A 16,224-nucleotide genomic window follows, 5' to 3' on the forward strand; every position below is an offset into this window, starting at 1 on the left:
TAGCTCACTTCTACTAGGCCCACTTGCTAAAGGATCCACCAACTCCCAGAGGAGCCTAGGCTAACCAAAACGTTAACATATGGCCTTTGGCAAGCATTTAGGATCTCAGTCAAGCCTGGTATGGCTATGAATAGCCATAATCCCACCCATGTAATCCCATCCATTCAGGAGACTGAGGCAGGAGGGCCTGAAGTTCAAAGCCCATTAGAGCTACATAATGACTTGGAGGCTAGCATGAACAACTTATGGAAACCATGTCTCAAACTGGAGTGGACAAAGAGGAGCTGTGGAAGAGGCGCTCGGGTTTAAAGAGCACTTGACTAGCACGTACTAGGCTCACGGGTCATTCCTTAGTATCATGGGGGGAAAATTATTAAAAGTCCTGAGTCACAAAACTTCATTAAACTTTTTCTTAATTATCTCATCATATGTTTTTTTTAGGAAAAAAAATCCCTCATACACTACGGTCCTATTTATATACATAAAGAAGTACTCCTTAATATAATTTAGAATCTGGTCAATATTCATAGACCTCCCATTTTTACAAGTAGTATCTCAATAACTATTGATTTTTTTCTGGATCATTTTAAATCTAAAACATGCACTTTGAATAAAGTTAGTGTAACTATTTATTTGTAGACTTCTGTTTTGTTTTGCTTTTGAGCAAGCAATCTTAAGGAATTCTTACACTATAGGGGAGAGGCTTTATTGGGCTTAGAGGTTGAATGAAGTTAGTGGTTATGCTTAGCCTTGACTCTAACTCGTCCTTTCTTGATGAATCATCTGCTTCCAATTACTATTAAAGCAATGTGCTGTCATTTGAAGATCCACCCATACAAGTGTGAATTTCCCATAAAGTCCTGTTGCAATCCCAGGGAGCAGCCAGCAGCGCTTTCCTGGATGAAGTCTGTCCTGTTTTGAACTCAGCGAATGAGTGAGGCCTTGATAAAAAGGAAGCAAAGATGATTTGAAACACACACACATGAGAGAGAGAGAGAGAGAGATTTTTTTCCCACCTCCTTTGAGGACAAACACCTCAAAGATGTTGAGGACAGTGGCCTGAATGTCCCATCAAGAACTCTTGTGCCTGCAGTTTATACTTCTTGACATGGGCTGTGTCCATCCTACTAAATCTGCTTGAAAGAGGCCCCCAGAAGGGAATTTCCCCCTCAAAGGATGACCATTCTGCCTCAGCCTAGAAGACCATACACCATCATAAACAAGGGCCCCTCACCACAATCTGGAGATGAGGTTGGTAGCTTTTAGAGTGAGTTCAGGTGTAAATCTAAACAAGTTTTAGTTATGAGCTTCATGCTATGGGTACAGTAGTAACTGACAAAGCTGGGAGCTTGGGGAGAGTAGACTCATGGCTCTTCTCTTTTTAAGGAAAGATAAAGACTGTACTCCCACGTCTTTCACCTGTACCCGGAGAAAGCAAATAGATTCTATGTCTCCATAGGGAGTAAGTAGCTCAGTCACCCAGGCAAAGGGAAAGCCTACTGATTGGTGCTGGAGATGGCATATGAAAAGCCTGACGTGTTGCCAATGGAATCTGTGCTGGAGGTACCTGAGAATGAGGACATTGATCCCTCTAGGCCTGCCCTGTCAGATACTCTACCAAGCCTGCCTTCTGTGAGCTAGGGAGAAAACAAGCTTTGTGTCCTGAGGGCAGACTTTATGGCGTATGCATGTCCTGTTCCCACCCACGTAACTGTTAACTGGTTCTTGGAATCCTCCACTTTGTTTGATCTTTATGATTTTCTTTCTCTCTCCTGCGGTGGTTTCCATGACATTAGAAATGATATTGAGATTGTGACAGTGGCAGGAGTTGAAGCTGCTCTGCAGGTCATGGGAAAAACCCAGAAGGCTGGTGGAAAAAAATCTGTAGATGGAGTGACATACAGATAGGATAAAAGACAAGAGTGGCCCAGAACTAGTTAGAAAAAAACTTGACAAATTACGGAGTGATGAAGACGGACTTAAACTGAGAGGAAGCTGGCAGTCTGGCACCTTAAACTGTTGCTTGTACTTCTGTGCTTTCTGAGAAACTGCCAGTAGATGACCTCTGAGGTGATAACCTCAGATGTTCTGATAATTATTAACCTGCAAAAGAATAAGCTGGTATGCTTTGGCTTTCTGCCTGGGAATTTCTACATGCAATCAAAGGGCACGGGGTACACTTTGCTGATTTCCAAAAAGAACTTTTGAAACTATTGTGAAAAACCCAATCACCTGTTGAATTTTCTCATCCCCTATTTCCTTGTTTTATTACAATAAAAGACTGGGGTTGAGTCGATTGGGAGGAGGCAGAGAAGACGCAGAAGAGTCTTTTCTTGTACCTGCCAGACATCCCTGCCCTTCGAGACCCTTGAAACTACTGAGGCTGGTCCCCAGAAGATGGGCATTCAAAAAGCAAAGCTTTTATCATGGGTGTTATTTTTGGAAAATGCAACTTCGCAGCATGGTGGTTTCAGTCTTTCCTTCTTTCTTTCTCTCTTTCTTCTTTTTTTTTTTTTTTTTTTTTTTTTTTTTTTTTTTTTTTTTTTTTTTTTTTTTTTTTTTTTTTTTTTTTTTTTTTTTTTTTTTTTTTTTTTTTTTTTTTCCTTCCTTCCTTCCTTCCTTCCTTCCTTCCTTCCTTCCTTCCTTCTTCCTTCCTTCCTTCCTTCCTTTCTTTCTTTCTTTAATGTGGCTGTGGCTGTGGAGCCCCCGTTGGACTGGACTAGGCCCTTTGGATACGGAAGATGGTTGTTTGCTCGAACTGTTTGGGGGACACCCAGGCAGAGGAATCAGGATCCATCCCTGGTGCATACGCAGGCTTTTGGGAACCCGGTGCCTGTGGTGTGACACCTTGCGCAGCCTTGGTGCAGTGGGAAGGGGCTTGGACCTGCCTGGGCTCAGTGTGCTGGTCTCTGCTGACTCCCCATGGGAGACCTTGATTTGGGGGATGTGGGGATGTGGGGTGGCTTATAAGAGAGATCTGAGGGATGGGAGGAGGGAGGAGATGGGATCTGTGGGTGGTATGTAGAGTGAGCAGAAAATTTTTTAATAAAGAAAAGTGAAAAAAAAAAGAAAGAAAAATATGTCTTCACCCTTGTCTGTGTAAAAGGTGGGGACAGGTATGAAACATTTCAGAAATGTTTATTATTCATTAAAATTAAAAGTGTTGCATGGCAGATTCTAAGTAAAGGTTTTTTGACTGGGTGAATAACTGGATGCAGGAAGGTTACTTCTTCCACACCTTCCCCCACATTACTGAATAAGTGGGGTGGTAGAACAGGACTCCTCTGCCGAGTTCTGTTTTGTTTATAGATACCTGATTCTGTCTTCTAAGAACAGCTCAAATAGAAATGTGGCATCATTTGGCAAGGCACTTGTCGCCAGTGCCTTCAAGTACTATCCAGCCATCTTTAGGAAACATCCTCAAAGCATTTGGAATGAAAGCCGATGATTGGTTCTCTTGCAGATGTGGATTTTCTGAGTCAAACCAGTAATGGATACAAGTGTAGTTTCCCTGGGTAATTGGCCTGTTTAATTAAAGAGTTAGTTGTTCTTTTAAAGGAAATGGATTTGTCATATGCATAATAGGGGTGTGTGTGTGTGTGTGTGTGTGTGTGTGTGTGTGTGTGTGTGCGCATGTGTGCGGCTTGTAAAATACAACCATATGCAGAAAAGTTAATAAGATAGAAACAGACAGCTATACTATCTGTGTAAAAAGGCCAAATGGAAGTTATACTTAGCCTTGTGCATCAAAAAAAAAAAGAAAGAAAATTTTTTTCATTCATTTTACACACCAATCAAAGATCCCCCTCTTCCCTCCTCCTGCTCCCCCCAGCCTCCCCTCCCAACCCATCCCCCACTCCCTCCCACAGGAAGGCAAAGCCTCCCATGTGTAGGCATATATAGTAGAGGCAAATCCAAGCCCTTTCCCCTGCCTCAAGGCTGCATGAGGTGTCCCATCTTAGGTAGTGGGCTCCACAAAAGCCAGCTCATGCACCAGACATGGATTCTGAACCTACCGCCAGGCGGCCTCCCAAGCAGATCAAGCTACACAATTGTCTCACCATGGAAAGGGCCTAGTCCAGTCCCATGTAGGCTCCACAGTCATCGATCCAACTTTCATGAGTTCCCACTAGTTTGGTTTGGTCGTCTCTGCAGGTTTCCCTATCATGATCCTGATGCACTTGCTCATAGAATCCTTCTTCTCTCTCTTTGACTGGACTCCTGGAGTTCTGTCTCATGATTGGCTGTGGGTCTGTGCATCTGTTTCTATCAGTCATTGGAGAAAAGTTCTGTGATGACAGTTAGGGTATTCACTGGTCTGATGTCTGGGGCAAGTCAGTTCAGTCCAGGCATCCTCTCCACTATTGCTAGTAGTCCAGGATGGGGTCATCCTTTTAAAATATAGTTTTTCACCTTTTGCTCCTGGATAGGGTTGAGGTGGGGTAGAATTCAGGGCTTGAATGTTGTGGGGTGTCACACAGGGTCCTGAACACAGAAGGTGGGTGGTGCTTGGTGTCACACTCTGTGACCATGATCTTAATCTTTTTCTTTTCTGTTAACTTGGCATTTTGTAAGTAAAGTGTAATGAGATAATGGAGTCAGCACTTCAAAGACTGGACATTTCTGGAAACAGAGTACACAGACTCAGGCTCAGAGGGCAAGGTTGACCTGGCCATCTTGAGCAACTTAGGAGCAGTCTGGGAATCTCAGGGTCCAGATGTAATGATGATGGCAGCTGTGACCCCAGGTCTGGAGACAAAGGATGGTCTCTATGTGAACCAACCTTGGAAAGTGCATTTATCCATTAGTGGAAATATCCTGTGCACAATATGTGCACAGATGTTAATTCTGACCTGATCTCTGGGCTGGAATGCCAAAGGTCCTAGCAATAGTGAAGGAATGATCTCAAACTAGATGTGATCATGTAAAAAAGGGAGAAAAACACCAGAGCTCTTAAAACTCTTATAGGAGCTTAGAAACTTCAAGGGCTTAGGACTAACTCAGAAATGGGGATTAAATGTATGAAGAGTCAAGTTCAATGGAGAAGAATGCCATTTTCACATGAAGTTTTAGATAAATCCATTGTTAAGGAGGGCTGCTCAGTCGGCAGTGGCTGTTGTTGGAGGGCTTCTCTCCAGGTTCCACCAAGCCCCGAAGTCCCATAATCTATGTATAAAATAATCATTCAGATGCTTATAATACTTATAAATTGTATGGCCATGGCAGGCTTTTTGTTAACTGTTCTTATATTTTAAATTAGCCCATTTCTATAAATCTATACCTTGCCACGTGGCTGGTGGCTTACCGGCGTCTTTACATGCTGCTTGTCCCAGTGGTGGCTGTAGTGTCTCTCTCCCCTTCTTCCTGTTTCCCCAATTCTCCTCTCTCCTTGTCCCGCCTATACTTCCTGTCTGGTCACTGGCCATCAGTGTTTTATTTATATAGAATGATATCCACAGCAGGTGCCGCATGCCTTTAATCCCAGCACTCCCAGAGGCAAAGGCAGGCTGATCTCTGAGTTCGAGGCCAGCCTGGTCTACAGATAGAGTTCCAGGACAGCCAGGGATATGCACAGATAAACTTGTCTTGAAAAACAAACAAACAAACAAACAAAACTAAGAAAGATGATTTTAGCTTTTCCTTTTCCTTCATGGTTTAGATTCAGCAACTGAGTGCAGCAACAGAGTATAGAACTGGGTTCACCACCTTACCTATACAAAACGTAAGCAGAAATGTTAAAATCCCTGTTGTATGCATTTCCACTTAAATTCGGGAGCTGAAGAGATGGCTCAGTGATTAAGAGCACATATTGCTCTTGTAGAAGACCCAGGTTTGGTTCCCAGAACCAATATGGTGGCTTGCAACCATCCACACCTCTAGTTCTAGGAAATTCTACCCACTCCTCTCACCTCCATGGGCACATGGCGCATGGACAGAAATGTAGGCAAAACACTTGCATATAAAATAAAAGTAAACAAATCTTAAAATGAAGTAAGCAAAATTAATTTAAAGTCTACATGAAACAGGCATTTAAATAATTAAACATTAGGATCTTTAAAAGAATCACTATCATCAAAATACCCGTGCCGCTTTTGAACACCAAACTGATATATCTGCAACACAATCCCTACACCTAAGGCTCAGGAAACATCACTGAAGAAAGGGTAGGAAAGACTGAAAGACCCAGAGGACCAGGATATCAACTACAATATTTTATCTTCTGTATGTGAGAGGGAAATCTTTTTTTTTTAATTAAGAAATTTTTTTATTCATTTTACATACCAGTCACAGATGCCCTTCTTCCCTCCTCCCGCCCCTCCAGCCTCCTCCCACCCCAAACCACCCCTATTTTTTCCTACAACAAGGTAAGGCTTCCCGTGGGGAGTCAGCAGAGCCTGGTACATTCAGTAGAGCAGGTCCAAGTCCCTCCCCGCTGCCTCAGGCTGTGCCAGATGTCCCACCATAGGTAGTGGGCTCCAAAAAACCAGCTTGTGCACAGGGATAGATTCTGATCCTACTGCCAGGGTTGCCCTTAAGCAGATCAAGCTGCGCAACTGTCTCACTTATGCAGAGGCCTAGTCCAGTCATGTGAAGGTTCCACAGGTGTCGATCTAAATTTCATGAGTTCCTACTAGTTTGGTTTGGTTGTCTCTATAGGTTTTCCCATCATGATCTTGATGCCCCTTGCTCGTAGAATCCCTCTTCTCTCTCTTCCACTGGACTCCCAGAGCTCAGCCTGGTGTTTGGCTGTGGATCTCTGCACCTGCTTCCATCAGTTACTAGAGAAAGGCTTCGTGATGACAGGGCATTCTCCAATCTGATTGATTACTGGGCCAATTCAGGCACCCTCTCTATACTATGCTAGTAGTCTAAGCTGGCACCCAGGAAATCTTAACAATATGATTCCCTAAACAAGATCTGTACAGTGACATTACCAACCAACATTTCAACATGGTTGGGGGAAATCTCACAAGGGTCCACCCTCGGGTGAAGAGATACAGGCCATCAAGGGCTGCTGAGAGAGGGAGAACCAGTCTTCTCCAGGGATCAATCCCCTTAGGTTATTCAGTTCCAAATGGTTTGCTCAGAACACGTAGACACATGAGCAACATTAAATGAACTCAGCAGGCTATATTTATATATACACATGTGTATAGTTATAGAATACTAATAATTAAAGAAGGGGTCATGAATTTGAGGACAGGACACAGGGAGAAGGAGAAATGGAAATGTTATATAGTACTTACATACAAAATTCTCAAACAATTTAAATTAATCTTTTAAAAAAGAATCAACATCTCTAAATATAGAAATATCTTTATTTTATAATAACTTATCCCAATATTTCCATAGCCTAAAAAATACCCTTCATTCCTACACAGTTTAAATGATCTAAGGAAATGAATTTATAAAACTGTTGGCTGGAAAAATTGAATACCCAAATACGTTTTTTTAGACATTCTTGTTATCGCTTTCTACTCACTTTAGTCCAGCTTCAACTCAAAATACTTTTTATGCTATTAGTGATTTTCCAATAATTATTTTTTTTATAACAACTAGAATAGTCTTTTAGTATTTACAAGTCTTACTATTAATACCCTATAGCTCTTATTCTTAATACATTATACAAATTATAAAGTGTTATTTAAGAAGAAAGCTCTTTATCTCCTTGTTATCAACAGAGCTTCTTGTCCCTGGTCTTTGCACAGGTCCCTGCATTTTTGTTCAGCACTGAGCTTTGTAAATGTATAGCTGGCTCTGTTTTGATCACATGAATATGAGTCATCTCATTTAATCCCCATTCACAAACCTGCCAGAGAATGACTCAATTTCACACATGAAAACCCCAGAACCTGGAAAAGTTAACAGACACCCAAGATCACTTAGCTAAATGACAGGGCTGTCACCAGAGAACAAAACCAACCTGCTTTTCAAGTCTTTGTCACAAATTCCCCACCCAATAACTTTACACCTACATTTTTCTACCACACAGAGCCAGAAGGGTACTCTACCAAACACCAGCCTTACCTGGCCTGCCGTCATCCCCTCCAGTCTCTTGAGAGGATGGAGAGCAGGGCTGAACTTGCTGGGAATCAGATTGCAGGCTACTGCCACCTTGTGGGGAGCCATCACAGACCACATCCCCTTAAAATGCACAAGCTTTATCACTTCCCTGCTTGCCAGAAGCATGTACTGACCTGAGACATCTCATAAACCATGCTGACTTCAAGCTTGACATGGAGCCAAGGATGACTTTCATCTTCAGAACCTCATGCCCTCACCTCCCAAGTGCTAGGATTACAAGCATGAGCCAACACGCCTAGTTTTATGCAGTGCCAGGGCTGGGGATAGAACCCAGGGCTTCATGTATCCTAGATAAACACTCTACCAACTGAGTCACATCTCCTGCCAAAATTCAGAATATTTTTATTCAGATATTTACTATTCATCTCTGGAAGTTTCATTCAATCCTTTATATGCTTCATCTCTTTCCTCATGAACAGTTTTACCCTGGGCTTTGGGAATGCTTACAACTGACTCTTTTTATACATCTGCTGGTTAGCTCTACTATCCTCAACTTCACTAGGTACATTTGACTGCATGACATTTCTTCTGGTAGTGCACTGTATTCTTATGCTTCTCTGCCTATCTGGTCATTTCTATGGCATCTAGCACACTGGAACACTTGAGTGGTTGAGGATAGATTCTACCATCTCCTTTAAATGAAAGCTGGGCTTTATTTTGGCTCAGATTTAGGTTTTTCTCAGGTGGGTCTTTCAAAAACGTTTCTGAAAACTTGCCAGAGAGCTGCGGAAATCTTTGTAAAGAGCTCACCAGTGTCACGGTGCTACTTTATGAAGGTGGACCGCTCTCTCCACTTTGCTGGTGAAATCCACTTTCCAGGCCCATGTACTCCTGATACATCCACACAGTTCTTTTCTGATGTTTTCATATTCCTCTGGCCATGTGATGTTTTGTCCCAAGTGTCCTTTTTGCAGCAAATCACCCCAGGACTGAAGTTCCCTCTACCCCTCTGGTGCAGTTCTTAAACACTCTCTCCATCTCAGGCCCTACCCTCCTTTTCCCACCTCCAAAGGGAATTGGGGGTTTATTGTACTATTTGAATTGTCACAGTGGCTTAAACCTGCTGAGTCTTGTGGTCTTGTGACTCCACCTCCCTGTGCCTTGGCTTAGAAATTGCCCATGTTAGTAAGTGCTGTGTTCATGGACTTACCTGCCTACCTACCTTCCTTTCTTTCTTCCTCCATCCCTTCCTCCTCCTTCTCCCCCTCCTCCTCCTTCTTCTTCTCTCCCCCCACCCCCCAGTCTGCACTGGTTATTGCTTAGTGTCTGGAAACAACCTTTCCCATCATCATTTGGATGGAAGAGGAGTTCCATAAATTGTGCAACAGGATGGTTCTTCCGCCCTAACTCTCAACTGAGAGCCTGGTTACCCTGGCTGTGTATCCCTCTAACTGGGTGCTATTGTCAGGGAAGATTACTAACTGGGTGTACCAGAATCACTCTGTATCAACATCTCGAGAACACCAGACAAACTGAAGCACCTGTAAGCTATATGAATGTCCTTCAACTCAAACTACACTTATTAACCAGTTCCATGGTCAGGGTACTAAGTGTCCAGGAATGGAGACAAAGGCTATCCTGTTAAAGAATCATGCAACCCAATGTGGATTGTGGCAATGCGTGAATGTCCGCAGATCAAAAACCAAGCAGAGTCATAGATAGAGGACTCGAGTCAGAACCTGTGGCACATCTAAGGAAAGCACCTTCTATTTGGGAAGCTTTCTGTTTTGAGGAAGAAGAGACCGGGAGACAGGCCCTCGAGGGGCACTTTAGGGTTGAGAAGTGAGTGGGTGGAGTGTGTATCAGGCAGGAAGCAGCAAAGTAAAGGCCTGAATAGTGCGAAAGCAGAGAGAACACTAGGTTCCCATTTCTCCGAGCAAAGTTTTCAGAAGGGCTTAAGGTTGACTTCTGGGGTGAACTAATGTTTTAGATTCAGGAAAATGAAATCCCGAGGAGAAGACTGGAAAGATCAAAATATCTACAGTAAGACGCAAAGGGGTATTTCAAGAGACAACGGCTCCACTTCCAACGGAGTATAGAATGTACAAAATGTAAAGTGTATGTGTGTGTATGTACATTCCATACATACACATGTTTATATACATGTTATACACACAGAGACACACACAGACACAGACACACAGACACACACTCACACACACACACACACACACACTCACACTCACACACACATCACACACACTTACTCAAGTCCTGGGCCCTTGGAAAATAAGCTTGGGGATCTTGTAGACCACTCCAGAGTTGCTGCTTCATTCAAATCAAACTGAGTCTGATGACTTCCTTAGTTGTGTATTTGTTTAAGATGGCAATGACCAAAATGTTAAAAAGGATTAAACTACTAGTTTTTTTTTTAAGAAAATATATATATATTAACTTGATTTACTTTTATACAACCCCAAGAGGATTCCCCCCAATGATGACATCCTCAGCCTGAATCTGGATCTTCTATTTCTTCTTTCTGCAGCATTTTCGACCTTTCTGAGAACATTTACCTATTTGTTCTTCTGTTGTAAGGCAGCTGATCATAGCACACCGGCCGCCTCTTACTCTGCAGAATAACTTTCGGAGGGTTTTCTCGATGAATGCATCCCCTAACAGGGAAAAAAAAATCAAAGAATAATTTAGAAAGAGTGTTAGAAAGACATTGGATTCAGCAAACTAGACATTGCTGAATTAGTTTCTTTTCACTTCTGTTTCTTTTCTCTTCTCTTATAAAATCAAAAGTAAAGTTAAAGGATGTCTAAGCAGAAAACAATGTCTCTATGGGCTGCATCTGAGCTGTGAGCACACAATAGCCTGGTCTCTAAGCTCTGCTCTAAGAACTAGGAGTTGGGGGCCACCATTGTCCTTAGTACCTTTCAAGCAGCCTAGTGTGTCTCTTTACCTCCAGCCACTAAGCCCATTTAGAATAGATATCTGTGGGTTTGGGTATCAGGCTAAATTGTTCATTTCCATCAGAATTAAAATTTCACATCAACTTCTCATGTCTCATTAAGAGTGTTCCTGCCGGGCGTGGTGGCGCACGCCTTTAATCCCAGCACTCGGGAGGCAGAGCCAGGTGGATCTCTGTGAGTTCGAGGCCAGCCTGGGCTACCAAGTGAGCTCCAGGAAAGGCGCAAAGCTACACAGAGAAACCCTGTCTCGAAAAAAAAAAAAAAAAAAAAAAAAAAAGAGTGTTCCTGTGATGAGGTGGGTGGAGAGCTGGCATTTGTAGCACTATTTAGTCTTTTAAGAGTGGAATGGGGCAGACTCGGAAGCCTGCCTTAATGCTTTTAATGATTGTTGTCAGGAGGAGACATTGGCAATGTTTGGTTTCCACTCAACTAATCCACCTGGTCTCAGGCTCACCAGGAACAGAGAAGGGCTGATTAAATTACACGGTCTCAACCCTTTCCACCCCTTGTTTCCCAACCCATCTTACCTGGAACAGGGACCAAGAACAAGATGAGGAATGCAAATAGCAGATAATGGAGCCTCATAGCTGACTGCTTCCCAACAAGCCGAGACTGAGCCAAAAGATGTGGTTGTCCACCTATATAACGAGGTAAGCTATGATTGTAATTCTTGTAATGTCATAGTGATGACAATATGAAATATTTCCTGACGTACCTTTCCAGTGTCTCTCACCACAAAGAACACACCCACTCAGCCAAACCTGATGGGTGTAGTCAAGCTTGGTGGGACTCTTTTGAGGTCCTCCAGGCCCTGGGCATATTTCCAGATCAATTTCTGGCTGTGGGTACAGATAGAACTGGTATGGACAAGATATTTCTTTTTAGGGGTGGCCCCAGGACATGTAGCCTAGGGCTTGATTGCCTTTGAATGTAATCTGCTTTCTGTAGCTACCTAAAAGCCTAAAAGAGGCCTGAGAGTCTTCTGAGAACCAAGTAGGTTAAGCTTTGGACATATTCAGAACTAGAGAGACAGAACTAGAATTTAGGTAGTGAAGATAAAAGGAAAATTGGGTTATGTTAAAAAACCTTTGCTATGGGTATACTCTAGTTTAAATGAAACCTATCTCATACTTCATCATTGTCTGAAAACTATCTAGAATCGTGAGTGAGGGTGTTTCATTTTATCAGCGAAAGTGTCATAGTGATACATAATTTATCTTCTCTCTATACCAGAGAGGCTTACAAAGACAACACTGAAGACTTCCAGAAATTCTTGACCCATGAACTTTTAAAGAAGGCTAAGGTTCAGTTAATTCCACTAGGTATAAATTCAGTAGCCGAAGAATCAACAGATATCTTGACTAATACACTCAAATGTTAGGAATCTAATTTACCATGTTATGTTCATTAACAGTGTATTCAGTCAGAAGATCAAGTCATCCCATAGAGCTCAGCTGTTGCAAGGTGTCAGTGCAACTATAGAGGATCCAAGGTTCTGGGTGTGTTAGTTGTAGGATGGAAGGGATTCAAAATGCTGGGATACCTAGAAGGATTAGTAAACAAACTCTTATAGGTACAGACTAGTCCGTGTGCTCCATGGTGGGGGTAGCAGGGCAAAACCACAAAATAGGAGAAGGAAAAGGCCTCATTTCTTCTCTCACGGAGCTCAAGTTGGGCTGAGGCTTCTGAGCAGACTTTCAAGTCTAGCATGGGTGCTGACAAGTGAGAATGGCAATTATTCATGCAGAGGACTATACAAATGGAAAAAATAGTGGCTCCTGTCGAAGAGTGGGTTCAGGTCTGTAGATTTAGGAATACTTTGGAGCCATAGACACTGGCTTTTTAAAATCTAGTTTCTTCTTATGTCTGGGAGTAGAGACAATGGGAAATATTTTGAAATGGAGGAAGTTGATGAGTGTAGAGCAGGCTGGGTGTTGGCTTGGCAGTCTTACTATATCTTAATATATTACAAAACATACAAGGACTGGTCTGGGTGTCAGAGGATGACCAGATCCCAAGCCTTGTGTCACTGGGCCATCCTATCACTAGAGATGACTCATTTTTCCACGTGGAGAACAGGCTCCACAGGTGAAGCTTTGCCTATGACATGTGTCTTTGAAGGCTGAGAGGCCTTTCTATTGCACCATCATTATCCCAGAAGAGGTTCATTAGGAATAAGGGTCACTTTTCCTTATTAATCACCTTGCAAATTTTGTTTGCTCTGTTTGTGTAGTCTTGTGGTCACGTATCTCTCAATGGCATCTCAGCTGTGACTGCAACTTTAGATGATTCTGCCTCCCCCCTCCCTCTTTTAAGGCAAATTCAGAAAGCTACCTCACAATAGCAGAAGAAAACTAGGGAAAACATAGGCTTTACTTCACACTGTGTAACTGAGTTGTGTGACACCACCAAGCCACTGGATATGCAGTAATGTCCCATGCCATCTTCAGACCAAAGGCTTTTCAGAGTTTTTATACCTTGCATGTAGGAATGCACACTGAGGGCCCTATGGCTTAAAAAAAAAAAACCACTGAATTTTAAACACTGGTACTGTTCTCTATCCACCATACTCCATACACTATATCAGGAGGAGAGAGACAGAGAGAAGTGAAGGTAGAGTATCCAAAGCAAGGATGAAAAATAGCACAAAGGATCCCTTGCTCATCCTGAGCCATAGGACTCAAGTTATGACAGATTCAGTAGTTCAGGCAGTCACACAGACAAGATTTGTCCCCAGAAGCAAGATCACAGAGGTGGGAAGCATGGAAGCAGCTGGGAAAACAATGAATGGTGACTGTGATTTGGTTCAAGTTCGCATTTGATTTAGTTAAGGAAGCATGGTGTGGGGATACCGAAACTAAGATTCAAGTTATCTGAAATTATCATCCTCCCAATAATTCCTTACATGAAGACAGAGGAGAGGGCCTGGAAAATTCCGTACAACTTAGCTAATGAATCTTTACAAAAATCCTTGTGTTTACATAATCTACCTGCAAATAATGCTATCTAATGACTGCTGGAGCTTGAGCACTGTGGGGTGTTCTACTCAACCTAGAAGCATTCACTGGGTCTTCAACGTTCTGCCCTCTGGTTCTCATTGCAAAGACATGGTCTGATAGCCTAGGAACTTCTGTTTGAGAGAACAGCCCTACACAAGCAGTGTGTGCCCCCTCGCTCTTGTTAAGGACGTGATCTAGGCCCATTCATGTGACGCAGTCATCCCACAGAGAGTCAATGAGGCTCCATCTTGGTAGAATACTAGAGTTACCCTCCACTACCACTTCGGATCCTCTTTCTGTAAGAGCAAATGTGCTCACTTGAAGAGTTGGTGTTTTCAGGGCTTACCACTCTATATTGGCTAACCAATCGGGGTCTTTTTTTTTTTTTTTTTTTCCCAAGGAAAGCTATTTTCTTGTGCTCCCAGCATTCCTTAGTTGCCTGTAGTTCTTGGTCTAGGGTTGGAGCCCCATGAGATTTCTGCCTTCCACTAGTCTGTGTCTTGCTGTTGTCCTTCCTCAGATCTTGTTTGGCAGCCATGATTTTGAGACTTCATCAGTGCAGCTTCCTTGATATTTCTAGGGCAGGGGTTATGCTTCAGGTAAAGGCCTCTTTTCACATGTCTGTGCATCCACCACATCTTACTCTGACAGCAGTAAGACACATGTGCTGCTTAGCTTTGGGAAGAGAGGATACCATTTCACAAAATGAACCCACATCCATATTGGTCACCAACACCACAGAGCATTCCTATTGATCCCTTATCTGATCATTGGTCCAAGTCCCTCCAAATGCCCTCATGCTGTCTTTCAAGAAATCATTATGCTTAGCTGATGCTGCCTGAACAAGCACTACAAGAACAAAGAAAACCAAAATTGCGTCAAGGAATAGGGCCTCCAAGGACTACAGGGGATGGAGTCTGAAGACTGTTGTCCAGAGGTCAAACCTTAAGGCAGTGAACATTATGAACAGAGATGAAAGGAGAAACCAGATTACTGTAAAGAAGCCTGGGAGTGAACATTCTAGCAAGCTCTGGGCAAGGGCAAACTATGGCTTATATGCACACTCAAGTTGGTTTCTATCAGGAAAAGAAAATAGTGGTCCCTTAATTAATGCAGGTTTTTGATAAATTAGATAGCTTGATACCCGTGTGCAATAAGGAAACAGTTCATTCACAGGGCATGATTTCAAAAAAAGATGAAAAGGACATACACAAGGTTCTAAAAGTCAGTTCTTCCTGTTTATTCACCGGGTGGCCAAGACTTGTGATCAAAACAAAAAGGCAAAGGTCTGCCACATAGAAAAGAGATAGCGCACACATGATTCAAAATTCTGATGGTGCCGATAAAGTGGCACCAAACCCCAGATCCACTCTGCAGCCAGCTGGTTATGCACTGTGTTTCTTGCAACAGTGAAAGGAATCAGGCCCTGCTGATGGATTCTGAATACAGACGCCTGGGTGGGTGTCAGAGGCCATTGATGCATACACAAAGGACCTTTTCAGAGAAGTCTTGCCCAGACACTCATGATTCCTCATTCTTGGTATAAGCAGTTGGTCCTGAAGGCATCCACAGCCTGACAGCCTGTCCTGGCAGTTTCTTACTATAGAGTTTAGCTTAATGGGATCAGAACCCACCACTGTTGCCCAGGTTAATCTCCATATTATAGACTCTTTCTCAAAACCTTGTTTCCACCCATTCTTAATTCTTTTGTCTCAGAGAATAATCTTCTTCTGCAGTTGTGTTTCTGTACCCCTGGAGCCCAATGCTGAACCATTGTCCCATTGCCACCTTGTTCAGCTCTCTCTCCTTTCTCTCAGCATCTATAGTGGCCTATACCATATATATATATATATATATATATATATATATATATATATATATATGCATTTGATTTAGTTAAGGAAGCATGGTGTGGGGATACCGAAACTAAGATTCAAGTTATCTGAAATATATATACATACCTATCTTACCCTTAGCTAATTGCCCATAAACCTACTATTTCCTGGCATCTGTCTCAATAACCTAACAACGTTTTCCTTTTTAATTTCAACAATGAATTTTTGCATATTCAATCCATTGGCTTTTTTGCTGAATCATCTTACTTGATCTCTTTGCATCATGTGACCTATGGGGGGCATAGTCATGCCTGAGGCCACCCTTCTACTTCAACACCCAGAAACCATTGAAGAGACCCTCTCTCAGGACCTTAGGAACTGAGACTGTGC

General features: G+C 42.7%; 1 protein-coding gene across 1 annotated transcript; it reads right to left on the minus strand.

Annotated features, from left to right (window-relative positions):
• Window positions 1-10,477: 10,477 nt before the first annotated feature.
• On the minus strand, window positions 10,478-11,632 carry LOC114701872 (beta-defensin 14-like). Its single transcript, XM_028882064.2, has 2 exons — window positions 11,528-11,632; window positions 10,478-10,697 (listed from the first exon to the last, which is right to left on the minus strand). The coding sequence occupies exons 1-2, from the start codon at window positions 11,583-11,585 to the stop codon at window positions 10,552-10,554; spliced, it is 204 nt and encodes a 67-aa protein (XP_028737897.1). The 5' UTR covers window positions 11,586-11,632; the 3' UTR covers window positions 10,478-10,551.
• Window positions 11,633-16,224: the final 4,592 nt, after the last annotated feature.

The sequence above is a fragment of the Peromyscus leucopus genome, chromosome 17 (genome assembly GCF_004664715.2).
Source record: "Peromyscus leucopus breed LL Stock chromosome 17, UCI_PerLeu_2.1, whole genome shotgun sequence".
NCBI lineage: Eukaryota > Metazoa > Chordata > Mammalia > Rodentia > Cricetidae > Peromyscus > Peromyscus leucopus.